This window comes from Callithrix jacchus, chromosome 18, assembly GCF_049354715.1.
Source record: "Callithrix jacchus isolate 240 chromosome 18, calJac240_pri, whole genome shotgun sequence".
In the NCBI taxonomy this organism is placed as follows: domain Eukaryota; kingdom Metazoa; phylum Chordata; class Mammalia; order Primates; family Cebidae; genus Callithrix; species Callithrix jacchus.
In genome coordinates, this window is record NC_133519.1 from 30,164,758 (window position 1) to 30,178,647 (window position 13,890).

Genomic DNA, 13,890 nt, shown 5'->3' on the forward strand with positions numbered 1-13,890 from the left:
CTAGTTCAGTCCATCCCTGGCTTCACTTATCCAAACTCTTAAATGATATCTGGTCAAATTCCACTAAAAGCCTTAAAATCTATACACTATCATTTTTTCCATGAGCCCTCTGGGAATCAAGCAGAAAAAGTGCCTAAGTTAAACAACAGAAAAAAGGTGAAAGTGAGTATAGATAATTCAAACTTGTTGCTAGCCTAGTAATAAAAGTGTGTTGTCACTGGTAAGTACTTTTAAAATTAAAAACAAAAAATTAATTCATTAAGTCACTGATTAGCATTCAAATGGCTTTCTTTCCCTCTCTAACTAAAATTGTGCTTACCTCTGTTATATCAGAGATATTAAAGAGATAATTAAATCCTCTCCTTCTGTAATCACAGGTTACAGAATACATAACCTCTACGATACATAACCCATTGTGTGAAGCTGACTGCTAATTCATAATAAAGCTTACCTTTGGCTAAGTTCCTCCAGATAGCGACCACTGAGGGACATGTTAACTTCTAAGGCTTTAATACGATTATTAAGTCTCATAAATACTGACTCCTTTTGGTTTGATCCATGTACAAGATTTCCATTAGCATATCCTAGATCTGTAGAATTTTGCAATTCAGCATAAAAATCTGTAGCTGTCCTCTGAAACCCTCTCAAAAGGGCATCTTCTGGAGACTGTTCTTCTTCTTTTACTTCAGGTAATGAAGAAGAATCCACAACAGAAGTCAAAGTTTGCTTTGCTGTATCAGCTATATTCATTTTGGCTTCCCCATCTTCATTGTCAGGTACAGCTGCATTTATTGGTGGCACTATTGTTTCAGACAGCTTTGTGAAAATTTGCATGGAGTTCACATCTTGTTTTACAATATTATCTGTTACCTCATTAACTTTATTTGTTTCATAGGCAATCGATGGTTTCTCTATAGAACTAAAGCTCTCAGACTTTTGTTCCATTTCATTATCAATCTCAACAGAACTCTCTTGGGGAATCACTTGTGATGGGATATGTCCTGCCTCATATTTAACAGACTCAGATACTTCTATTTTAGGCAAGAGATTGATTTCTGGGGTAATATCTAAAAGAAAAGACTGAGAAAGAGTTTGAGAATGGCTTGGTTCAAGTTCAATTGCATCTACAGTGTGATTCACCAAGTCATCTTGGTGCATACTACTACTTAAATCACCAAGAACAACAGTTTCAGCTTCCCTTTCTATATTCTTATTTTCCAATTCTCCACTCAGTGGTTGCAATACTGAAACATCTACTGATTCTGCAGGAAGTAGTAAGGGTGGTTCAGCTGACACAAGATAATCTTTTCCTTTACTCCAAGCAGTTCTGCTGCGCTGCCGATAAAGAGCAACTCCAACTGAACACCATTTATATATGTATTCTGAAAAACTAGAAATACAACAAATTGTGGTCAGTTCACTGCAAAATATTTGTGTCTCTGACTCAAACCAGGGGGATGATTCATCTTCCTGTTCACCGCTGCCCAGAAGGGTCACTGTAGATGGACTTGCCTCCTCTTCCTCCTCTTGAACTAACTGTACAATGGGACTCTCTTTTGGAGTATCTGGTCTTGACGGCTCCATGTCATGTGTGTGTACTTCTGTAGTTACATCCCTAGAAATACATATATCATAATTATAAATCACTTACTTAGAAGTCTAAAGTTAAAATATGTTTAAGAAAAATAAATTAATTATTTTATCTTCTGTATTAATACAGAAGATAAAAGGCTGGAAATAGAAAAGAAACTCAAGTTATTTTTGGATGAAATTTTCACCTTAAAAACATTTGCATTATCAAAACAAATGTTGCTCAGAAATAAAAGAAATACTATTTATACAGTGACTAGCCAGATGGCTCAAACCAGCATATTTACCATATCAAACTTGCTTTCTTTTAATCTGTTTAAGAATTGTTTTAAGTGAATACTTCCATTCACTGAATCTATAGTGTACCTTTCCTCTCATAAATATTCACTGAATCTTTACAAGCTTCACTATCCTTTGTATATCAGAAATTAATCCAACTAAGAGCTAGCTTAATAAGCTAGATTAAATAAGGTCTACAGCTAGAACTAGAATCTAGGCTTCTCAACACTTATGAGCGTACTTTGTACTTAAATATGCTATTTTCAAAAGGCAACTCCATGTCTCAAAAGAATGATTTAAGGAATCCCAATGCAGCATTAACTAACGCGCGTGTGCGCGCATACACACACACACACACACACACACACACACACACCCTCACCCCTCCACACATAGGATTATCTGCTTTAAGGACAGAAAATATATCTCCTTCCCCAAAATAATTTTGCCATCATGTAGGCTAATCTTTTATTATTAAAAGCCAAATAGTTAACCATCTTAATAACAATTCTGGCTTATGATAAGCTAATAGTGCTGCTATTAAACTAATGGTGCCACTATTAAGTTTTTAATCCATTTTGAGGCTGTGGAGTATGTATGAGGCATACAGGAGAGTAGAAGGACGAAGTTTATAGAAACTTATAAATGTTAATGCTTGTGGTTCCTTCTAAGATAAAGATGGTTAATCTCTGGGTGTAGCCTTATATATAAAAGGTTCAATACAAAAAAATATGGTAATTTAAATACCAAAAAGAATTACACTCAATCATACATTTTCCCATTACTAAACGTGCCAGGAAATGTCTTCAAATAGACCAATGTCACAACAGAAATGAGAGAAGTAATAAAATGAACAGTATCTATAAGGTAGATTTTCAGTTTGTTAGTAAAACAGTAAATGGACCAAATTTAAACATAATTGGACTATACTTTGTTAAATAAAAATATATTTATAGTCAGACATATTTAGTCTCTTATAGTATTTCTTATATATTCAGGTAATATATTGCTTTTCTGCCAAATAATTTATAACAGTAGAAATAAGTAATGTCTGAAGAAGGGGAGAGATAAAAATTAAATTGAATTTGGTAAAAAATACTGAATATAGATGTTATATACCATCTATACACAGCATAATTAGAAATATACTTTAAAATTTTTTTCTCAAATTCACATGGTGAAACTTACCAAAACCTAGAAAAAAAAAAAGTCAGCTTTCCATAACTTTAACAGTGATATCCTATCATGGATTCCTTCATTTTTGCTGTTTTCATCAAAATATTGCTTCAAAAGCATTAAAAAGAATTTAAAACGAACATAAAGAAATACTGAATAAAAAATTATGCAAAAATATCTATTAAAAACTAATATGGAAAAATAAAAACAGCTACATTAGCCTGTGACTACAGCTTTCAACAAATATTCCTATCAACTTGTGCATATATGTAAGTATGTGTATGAAAGTGTGTACGTGTGTATATATATCTATAAAACCAAATTAGTTTAGTTTTGAAAAATACGACATACTATGTGTTGTTAACTGAAGAAACCTAGTTACAAAATCAGGAACAGCGATCACAGTCCATATCATTAGAAACACCAAGAATGTCTCTATTCCCAATAGATTTCTTAGGTCCTTTTAGGAATCAATAACACATATGCTATATTTTCTCTCTAATCACCCAATAAATCTCTCCAGTAACCTTCAGGATTAATACGGGATAATATAATTTTCCCACCATGCCTTTCAGCACATCAAATTCTCATTTTTGAATTAGTATAGTTCTCAGGAATTGCAGTTCAAAGCACACCCACTGAAGGTGTCATTACATACTATTTGGAACTAAGTGGTTCAATTCAAATATCTTATGTTCTTAAGTAGAGCTGCTCTAACACAAAGGACTTGCAAAGTTTTGTAGGGAGTGTATCTAATGAAATACACATAAATTAAGTCTAAAATAACTACCCAATTATCCAAATCATTATAAGATTATTGTTTATTACAGATAGGAAGGAGAGGTACCAACAAAAGTAACCGTCTCTGGCAGAAAAGAAAAAATGAGTATTTATTGTATCTGTTATCTCTTTAGATATATCCCTGCCCAAAGTGTCCCCACTGCAACCTGGGGAAAAGCCTTCATGATTCAGAGAAATAGAACAGTTAAGAAATTGCTGTGTGACAAACTCATTATTCATGAACCACTGTTCTAGGTATTTTGGTTGATTTCTAGAGATACCACAGATCAATGCTTTTAAACTTGAACTTAAAAAAGGGGGTCTTTAAAATTTGTCCTCAAGCCTATACCTGCAGAGTAATGTCAATTATTTGCAATATGAAAAAGAGTCACTGGTTGTGAATAATGAAAGTAATATATAACACCAAAAATAAAGTTTGATCTGGAATAAAGTATATTCCCAGTATGCATATACACTAATGGGAAGAAGCAACTCAAAGATTTTCTAAGTGACTGCAGAATGTCTATCCTACCTGAGTCTCTACAGGTAATCATTTCACACACAAATCACAAGTTCCTTTTTCTATACTAATATACTTAGCTCTCCATTGTAATAAAATTCTATTAATATCACATTATAACTTACTCAGGAGATGGAACAGGAGTTGAAACAGGAGTTGACTCAGGCATTTTAGGTGCAGCTGTTGCAGTGGCATTCTCAGATATACTTTTATTTCCTATTTTAAGAAAGATGCCCAATGTTGAGTTCGATTTTAAAAGCTGTACCATGAAAATATTTTACTAAAACAAACAGAACTTTAATTTCTTGGAAGAGAAGAAAAAAGCCAAATAGGTTTGCTACTGCAGACTTTTTCTTAAAAAAAAAAAAAAAAAAACAAAGTTCTTTTAGAAAGAAATGATCACATACGATCAGAACAAGTAATACATATGGTTTCTCAGTTTCTCAGATAATTAAATCAACTCAGATGACTACGAATGTTGTGTAACTTTACATGATTAACATGCTTTCTAGATACTGAGAGTTGCTGAAGAGAATGAAAGGAAATAAATGAGTCATTTTAAGTGTTCACTGGATCTAAGCATTTTTAAAAAAACAAAAAGGCAAGACTTTCTTCTTGCTAATAATATTCTTATTTGCCATTCTCTAAGGAAAATACGGCTTTCTAAATCAAGTAGCTATTTACACATAAAATAACATTCTTGAAGTATTATTAAGACATCAAAATCTCAGTAAAGAGATAAGGAATAAAATCATTACTGTTAATATTAGAGCCAGGAGAAGTCAAAAAGCCAATTCATAAATTTTTTATAGACAGTGTCTTCTTATAAAAAAGAACTTGTAAAATTCAAATAAACAATGAATAATAAAGATTGGTAAGTTCCTCTGAATTATTTCTATATTTCTAAATGTTAAAAATTAAATTTTCTTAACTCATTACTTGATTTTCCTAACTATAATGACCCCTGGAGTACCAACTATTTAAAAGACCCATAAAATGATTAGGTACCTTCTGTCAGTTCTTCAGTTTTTGCTCCCAGAATATTAGCAGCAATATTCACCATATTTAGAATGGCATCTAAAACAAAATTCAATCAGAAAAAGTACCAAAAACCTAAATATTCTAATATAAATTAATATCAGATAGTCAAAAAATCATTTAGAATGATCATTTGCATTTTTTGACTGGTTACTTTTTTATTCACCTCACAACTTAAAGTCCAATATAGGACACAAATAAAGTTTAGTCAAAAGTGTAAAGCATGTTATCGAAATTTTTATGTTCAAAAGGAATTTATTTAAATATACTTTTATTATTATTATTATTATTATTGTTATTTTTGGAGACAGAGTCTCACTCTGTCACCCAGGCTGGAGTGCAGTGGCGCAACCTGGGATCACTACAACCTCTGCCTCCCAGGTTCAAGCAATCCTCCTGCCTTAGCCTCCCAAGTAGCTGGGACTGTAGGTGCATGCCACCACGTCCGGCTAATTTTTTGTATTTTAGTAGAGACGAGGTTTCACCGTGTTGCCCAGGCTGGTCTCAAACTCCTAAGCTCAGGCAATCTGCCCGCCTCAGCTTCCCAAAGTGCTAGGATTACAGGTCTAAGCCACCGTGCCTGGCCTTAAATATACTTTACTTGTAAATCTTCCCTAGACACTTTACCAAAACACTGTCTTCAGCATATTATAAATTCAAGTATAAGTCAACATACAGCCTGTATTGGGACAGGGAAAAAATGTGACAACCAAAATTCTTATTTTATAGGAAAACCTGTTTTTCTTTAAAAAGGCTTTATAGTTTAAAATAAAAACAAAAATGTGTAAAAAAGCAAAAGCTTATCCTACATTTTGTGATTATCACAGGTAAAAACAAAACAGGGAGATTATCTAAAAAAAAAAAGTAAATATTTTTAATGATTAGCTTATCATATCTATGGTAATATGGTTAAATTCTAAATTGATACTGCCTAGAATCAGATCTCTTTGATAACTTTAAAAAACTCATTGGCCAAAACTGCAATCTTTTTAAATCATGAATTTAAATTCTTTAGTTAATTTGGTGGGGACAGGTAAGGGACAGATTAACTAAAAGTCAAGGTCATAAAGTGTTATAAAAGCAATCTGCATACCTTCTAACACTACTTCTCTTTTGAAGGAGGATATTTAGATGAAAAAAAGTGGTACACACTTTAATATCTACATAGATATATTTATACATGAGCATAAGAAAAGATCAGAACTTCATAAAAAACTAGTACTGGGAATACAAGGCCTTCCTTCTGGCAATGTGATGTAATTTCAAGGGAAATTAACTTTCATTTCCAATCTAACCTTTGAAATTCCACTGGCAGTTAATTCTTTGGTATAAGGTACTTCTACTATCAACATACTAAGACCTGGCAGGGGCAACATATAAATCATCATACATTATTTTTGTCTTAATCTCCTTCCCTAAAAGCGATCCACAGAGTTTTCAAGACATTTTCAGTGAAAACCAGTGATGTGAAAAGTAGAAAAGGAATCTAAGAGAGAAAAATCTACTATGTCAGGAAGGTTGTGTTAACCAAAGACTGCTGCCTAGAGCTCATCCTGTAAATACATGCTTTAGGATGGGAGAAAGTAGTAGCAGATTTTAAACTGTTTTAAAGGTGCTAGCTAGGAATCAGGTATAATGTTGATCTTCACAAAATTATCAGGGTATACTCTGAAAGTCAACAAAGTAGTGGTACTTTGTTTCTAATCATTAGTATAACAGGCAAAGTCTGGTATTTGCCATTTTTAAATGTTTAAATAACATTTTTAATATTGCCCTTTGATCTGGCAAAGTGATAAACAGAAGTGGCCTTGATTCTTACTTAAGCTAAAAAAATGCTACAGTATGAGATAACAACAAAATGGAAACTCTATTCCCTCACAAACCAAGATGAAGTTTGGAATGAAAACTGTTATTTCCTTATACGCCCATTATAATGCCAATCAATACTGCAATATTAGATATGATTCCTCCACCTATCCTGCCACCTATAAGTCAAAACTGACTGCTTCACAAAACTCAAATTGTGCAATCAACAGTCTATATTCTTTCCTGTGTTTGAAAATGAGGTCTTATCTGAGATTTCATATTTTTTGACATTTATGATGAAAGAATTCAAGAAGATAATGTGTTCATCTGTGTAAAGAAAGTAGCTTTAGAGTATTATTTTTGAACCTAAATTTTAACACCAGTACCTACAATAAAGAAGATCCTTCTATCCAACCTTTAAAAATAGTATTTATTATCATTTCAGGAAACTTGGTAACAAAAGCAAAATTGAGCAAATTGCTACTTTCTCAGCCCATTTAACCTAAAATAATTATTCCATGTTTACAGAACGTTGCCTAACATCTTTTTTGTCTTTTGAGAGAAAGCAGAATTGTGAATATTCTATTTTCAATTTGTATCCAAACACGATAGCTTGTATACACCATGATAATCTGGTCATTGAAAAACCTTCAGAACAGACTAAAATAACATCTTTGAACATAATTGCCAAACTAGAGATAAAAATCCCTAATTTCTCCTGGATTAATCAGCTTTTAAATTTTTGAACTGGGCAACTTACTCATCCTGCTTCATTCCTTTAGGAATAAAACGCTCCTAATTTTGGTCCTAGAGACCAAACATCTCCATATTATTTACTCAGTATCCAGTGCTCCAATGGCTCTTTTTGGTAAAGGAAACAAACATTTGTCCAGGCTGCTGAAGCCTAAGAGTTTATATGATACAACATAAGATAAACCAACAAAAAAGACTTCCTCCTATGTGTACTAACCCTGAAGCAAGCCCACATTTTCCAGGAAAATGGTCCTCCTAGAACCTATTTTTTTCCCCACCAAAATATCCTTTGACTTAGAAAGTAAAAATTACATTTTCTCTTAAACACGCACATGCACCTATCTCCCTTTGGCAGATACTGTGACTTTAACAAAAACATATTTAAGAGCAAAGGCAGACTTGCACCAATTATCAAAGTAGATAGAGGTCTGGAAAACTCACATAACAAAGAACAAGAAAATCAGAGTGGTGGGGAGAATTCTTGCTGATGGAAAAGATTTAAATGTTTTAGTTCAAGAAGGTAAAAAGAAATCAGACAGGCATACACACAAAGCCAAGAAGGCTGCTCCTTTTTAGCTCTTAAGTAAATTATATAATATCAAGAATGTTTATGCAGTGTGCATGCTCTTTGATGTACAACTCTCATCAGAGGCAAAGTATCCTAGTTACATATTTCCTATAACTACTAACTACTTGATAAAAAGAAAAGGAGTTTCTATTAAGATTAAAGACAATTCTAGCTTGCGGATACTATGCACACATTAAAAACAATAAAAAAAATAAACTAATTTCAAAATGGGCTAATTTCAAGCTAATTTACAAAGCAGTGATGATTACAGTCAAACTCAGACATTCTTGTGCCAAAGACCAGTTCTTTGAATCAAAACTACTGAAGTTCTGATTCCACTTTATTAATTATTTCTTCAAGTTATACCAGATTTGAGGCTATAGCTAAGTCAGTCCCAAACTCTTCAGAGAAGAGTAGAAGGACACAGATACAGAAGGCAGCAGTGTTAGGCCATGTCTATAAAGTTTTATGACAATAAAGTCTTATCACTCAGTTCTTATTGCCTCTCTTGTTCTAAAACTTCAGGAGGTGGAGATCATTTTAAATCTTATTTTAGAGACTCAGCTGACATCCTCCCACCCATCTTATCTCACTATATAAATTCTTTCAATACCTAGAACACTGGAAGATAATCTTGCCCTCCCAGAGATCTGTAAAAAGAAAAGTAAGTGATACACCTTCGAGAAGAAAGATCCAAACAGAGGTATCTAAACAAGATTCTGTCAAATTAATTGATATACTGATCAGAGACATGAATACAAACAGATAAATGTCTTCCCTTGATATATGTTAAGGTTTTTTTGTTTGTTTGTTTTGAGATGGAGTCTCGCTCTGTCCCCCAGGCTAGAGTGCAGTGGCATGATCTCAGCTCACTACAGCTTCTGCCTTCCAGGTTCAAGTGATTCCTCTGCCTCAGCCTCCCGAGTAGCTGGCATTACAGGTGCGGACCACCATGTCCAGCTTATTTTTGTATTTTTAGTAGATATGGAATTTTGGCATGGTGGCCAGGCTGGTCTCGAACTCCTGACCTCAGGTATCCACCCATCTCAGCCTCCCAAAGTGCTGGGATTACAGGCGTGACTCACTGCGCCCGGCCTATGGTTAGGTTTTAATGGCATCTAGGAGTTAATCACATAGAAAGATACAGCAAGAAAATCCAGAATGTCAACACAGTTTTCCTTTATCTGAAACTACAGTGAGACATTATTTCCCTAAAGTGCCCTCTCTTTTCCTGTAACTACCAGAAGATACAGCTCTGTTAGTCTGGGGCTATTTTCTGACCCCATAAAATAATGATGCTTCCTCAGGGCTCATTCAACATTACTGAGCTACATAAATGGCAGAATAATGACTACTGCGTAACATACAGAGTACAAATTAAGAAAAACAAAAACATTAATATCCAGACAGGTATTTCTTTCACTCCTAAAAAGTTATATCACATAGCAGTGAATGAGACTTACTTTTATAACAATAACTAGATAGCTAGGAAACTTATTTAAAAGTAATCACTAATATTTAGAAAGTCAGAAGCCTAGCAATAAAGTAAAACAAAATATACTGAACTGATATGTAACAAAATTGAATATTACTTTGTAATCAAAAATATTTCCCTTCTACAGGTATTTTTAACACTCTTTAAATGTGTCAAAAATACCTGTAGAAAAAGGAAAGGAAAGGACAAGAAAGGAAAAAGGAAAGGAAAGGAAAGGAAGAGGCTAAAGGAAAGATGAAAGAGGTAATTTTAACTCCATATACGGTGGCTACACAAAACATCAACCTAAGTATTTACACTACTTGTTCAATAACTAAAAAAGTTATAAAGTCAATGTTCACACTGACATTGGAATTCAAGCAATTCAATTCACTAAGAGCAAAAAGTGACAAGCACAAGCAGCTAGTCTTCTATTTTATTAAAATTTGTTTTTATTAAATTCAATTTAAAATTTTCAAATAAAAAGAAAACTACTTCTAGTTAATTCCACATTTTCAGAAATAACCAAAAACAACATTAAAATATACTACACAGAATCCAACAGTGAAACATAAAGTGCCAGTAAGGTAATGGTCTTTCCAGTAGTATCCTTAGTGAGTCTACCATGAGGTTGGGATTCTATTTTGAAATAACAACAAACTAAACCACTAGTATGTTATTCATTGTTTCTTAGTTTACAAGGAGTATATTATGGCTAGTATTCTTATTGGTATTTGTTATTATCATGGTAGGAGCAGCCTTTATATTTTGTAACTAAATAGCAAACTAAGCATATCCATAGGTCAACTGGTATGTGACCATTTTAATAATTCTTTCCCCAAGAAAATCCATAGACCTTTCTCCATAATAAGGAATTTGCCCCAAAATGTGAGTGCCTAATTAGTGTAGAAGAAACACCTTCATTATGCTTACATTTGTTTCTCTCCCTCTTTTCATCTAGTCTTCCTATCACATTTCTATAGAAATACTTTTCGAAAGACAGTATCTTCAGTATCTTTTATTTCAACTCAAAGTTCAACATTTGGAGAAGTTCCTAAACTATACCATGACAAAATGTCCAAGTATGTCAGGACAAAAAAGTTGAGAAACACTTCAGTAGACTGAATAGAAAATCTTCAAAATACTCACTTGTAGCAGAACCAAGAAGATTTTTTGAGGATTTATCCTCTCCAGTATTATAATCCAGTGGATAATCTTTAAAAAAGAAAATGAAAGTAATTATGCTGAGACCTAGCTCCAATGATAAGGTATTTAAAAGCTCAAATTATGTCCTGCAAAGTCAGCTAACATTTCAAACATTTTGTAATAAATATAAATTATATATCTAAAACATGTTCGCAAAAAGCAAATATGATTCAGAAACCATTTAACAAACAAATATAAACCAAGAAAAATAACTGTAATGCTTACCAAAATTTTAACCACATTTATAAGACTTTTTTATTCAAGCTTTCAATATACTTTACCAACTCTTAGTCAATATTTTCATTTCACTCATGAGAAAATTTAGATTGTTCAAACAATAGTTTAAGACATCTTAAAATAAGGACTTAAAGTAGAAATGGAGAATGTCACAAAACTTTCCTCTACCTCTTTAGGGTCACAAAATTTCTCAGTGGCTCAGGAGACCAAAATGTGCTCACTTTTAGGCTCATGGGAAATCACAGGAATTAAAGCTCATTTCTACTACTTCAGTTACCTTGTGAGTTTAACAGATTTTTGAGCCTAGCATAGGGATAGAATCACAATTTACAGCATTAATGTTATAGAAGGGAGTTTCAGTTACAAATAACTGAAAGATAAACGTGGAAAGCAATACAATTACAGTGCAATCATATCAGAAAACAGGTTTAAGTAAAAGTTGATTAGAGTTAAAAACAATAAAAAAAAGCCTGAAGACAACAGTAATACTAATTTAAGTAACCTATAGCCCCCCCATTATTATTCGATTTTTAAAAAGTAAACAAATAGACCTAACAGTCATCTGTTTGATGTCACTTACCATAGTCCTCATCAAATAGTTCCTGGCGTTCTGAGTGATACTGGGAATCAGCAATTTCCTCATATTCTTCCACCATGCTAGTGCCAAATACCCTATATCAACAACAATTTCATTAAAGACTTCCAAAACAAAATACCTGTTAAGGCTAATCTCTTCACAAAAAATGACAAACACCAACTTTGGTCATATTTTGAAGGCCACTGGCTTTTGGACTCCAAAATAATGGCTGTTTCTTACATTTCAGTCATACTGTTTCAATTAAAATATAAAACTAATCTATTTAAGGCATTAAGAAATACAATGGATGAGTTTTTATTATCAGTCTAAAATGTTTCTGTATATTATCATCATAGCAAAATAGCAAGCAAGTTAAACCAAATACATAAAATGAAGTTTATTTTTAAAGAGAGTATTTTGACATTTTTCCAAAATACATTCAAGAGAAAGAAATATTTTACAGTTTTTATTTCTATGGTATTAACTCACATAGGAGAAAATTATTTCTTCACTTTAAATATACTGAAAATTTTGCATACCAATTTTTTAAAGCACTCAATAAATGTATTTTGTTCTGCATTACCTTATAAGGCTTAATGGACAAAAGTGTTCTGATCCAAAATGTGATACCAACTCAACCTAAAGAATAAAAGCACATAAAATGGGAAGCCAGCAGAGTGCATGTACGATTATCTAACAATATACTCAGTTTTCTCATAACATTTCTATAAAGTCCTCCTTTTCCCCAAAATCAATACTTGTAAAGTTTTTGTAATGCATTAATATGCCATGCCCTGTTATTTAATATTGCAAAAGAGAAGGTTGCTAACCTTTATGTACTTGATGAACATCTGAAGCAAGAGAAAGGAAAAGAAAAAGAAATCAGTTCCAAAGTCTAGACATCATGCAATAAGCAACTTTAAATACTTGTAAATTATATTGTATAAAGTATAGAAAGCAACGTCATGTGACGGATAACATTGTAGTATTCTTAATTCCTTGCAGAAATGAAAGCAACGATTTAAATTTTTACCATCACAACTTTAGAGTATAATCTAAATGACTGCAATGAAATAAATTAACTTTAAGGTTATAAGTTATCCAAAATCCATTGCTATTATTTTATATAGCTGTTAGAAAGCATTCCAAAAGCAATTAATAAACAGTATCTAGAAACAATCTTTTACATTACCTTAAGTATTACAGACATGTATCAAGTATAAATTCATATATGAATTTATATATGGATATATATGCACATACACATATGTATATTCTACACATATATTGAAAACAGTTCATTATTAAATGAAATTTAAACTTGTATAACATCATATACTACTTATTTCAGGAAAAGCATGAATTTTTAGTATGCTGTTACTGCAACTATAACTTACAGAATTGGAAGATATATTAGACTTTTGAATGTAAGCTATTAAAAAATAGTAGATTTGGGTGTAGTTCTTTTAGGATAAGGAAAATCCAAGTAAAATATTTATCTAACATTATTATTACAAAATGAAAATCAGAAAGTAATTTTTTCCCTGCTTTTTATGAGTTGCAAGTAAATGTTTCTTGCTTTTAGATTCAATTCTACCAGAGGGTTTTTTATAAAACTAACACTCAAAATATTCTATAGTCTCCAATCATGAAAGGAACAAGGCAGAAAGTTTTATAAGGCATTTTTATGCTTCCAATAAAATATTCTTCTATTATTAATAAAGTAGATGTTAAAAAAAAATTCTCAAAATTATTTCATGTGAGTTGTCTTAATTGCAAAATTAAATACAATTGTATCACCTAGCAAATGACTTAATGTTTTTTTCCTTTTCACAGTGAAGAAAGTATACTGTATAAAAAAGGTCATTAGGTAATTGTTTCAGTAC

General features: G+C 32.3%; 1 protein-coding gene across 4 annotated transcripts in view; it reads right to left on the minus strand.

Annotated features, from left to right (window-relative positions):
- Window positions 1-13,890, minus strand: part of SUCO (SUN domain containing ossification factor) — a 76,574-nt gene that overhangs the window by 16,076 nt on the left and 46,608 nt on the right. For 2 of the 4 annotated variants that reach the window (XR_004736671.3, XM_035280271.3), the window contains exons 12-18: window positions 12,835-12,855; window positions 12,588-12,643; window positions 12,008-12,099; window positions 11,134-11,199; window positions 5,354-5,422; window positions 4,471-4,561; window positions 452-1,615 (exon numbers count right to left, since the gene is read on the minus strand). Coding sequence is in view for 2 of the 4 variants with exons in the window: in XM_035280271.3 (XP_035136162.2) it covers window positions 452-1,615; window positions 4,471-4,561; window positions 5,354-5,422; window positions 11,134-11,199; window positions 12,008-12,099; window positions 12,588-12,643; window positions 12,835-12,855 (1,559 nt within the window). In the remaining 2 variants the exon portion in view is untranslated. The remainder of the gene's footprint in view (window positions 1-451; window positions 1,616-4,470; window positions 4,562-5,353; window positions 5,423-11,133; window positions 11,200-12,007; window positions 12,100-12,587; window positions 12,644-12,834; window positions 12,856-13,890) is intronic. The other 2 variants (XR_013529531.1, XM_035280272.3) reach the window with 1 other exon arrangement.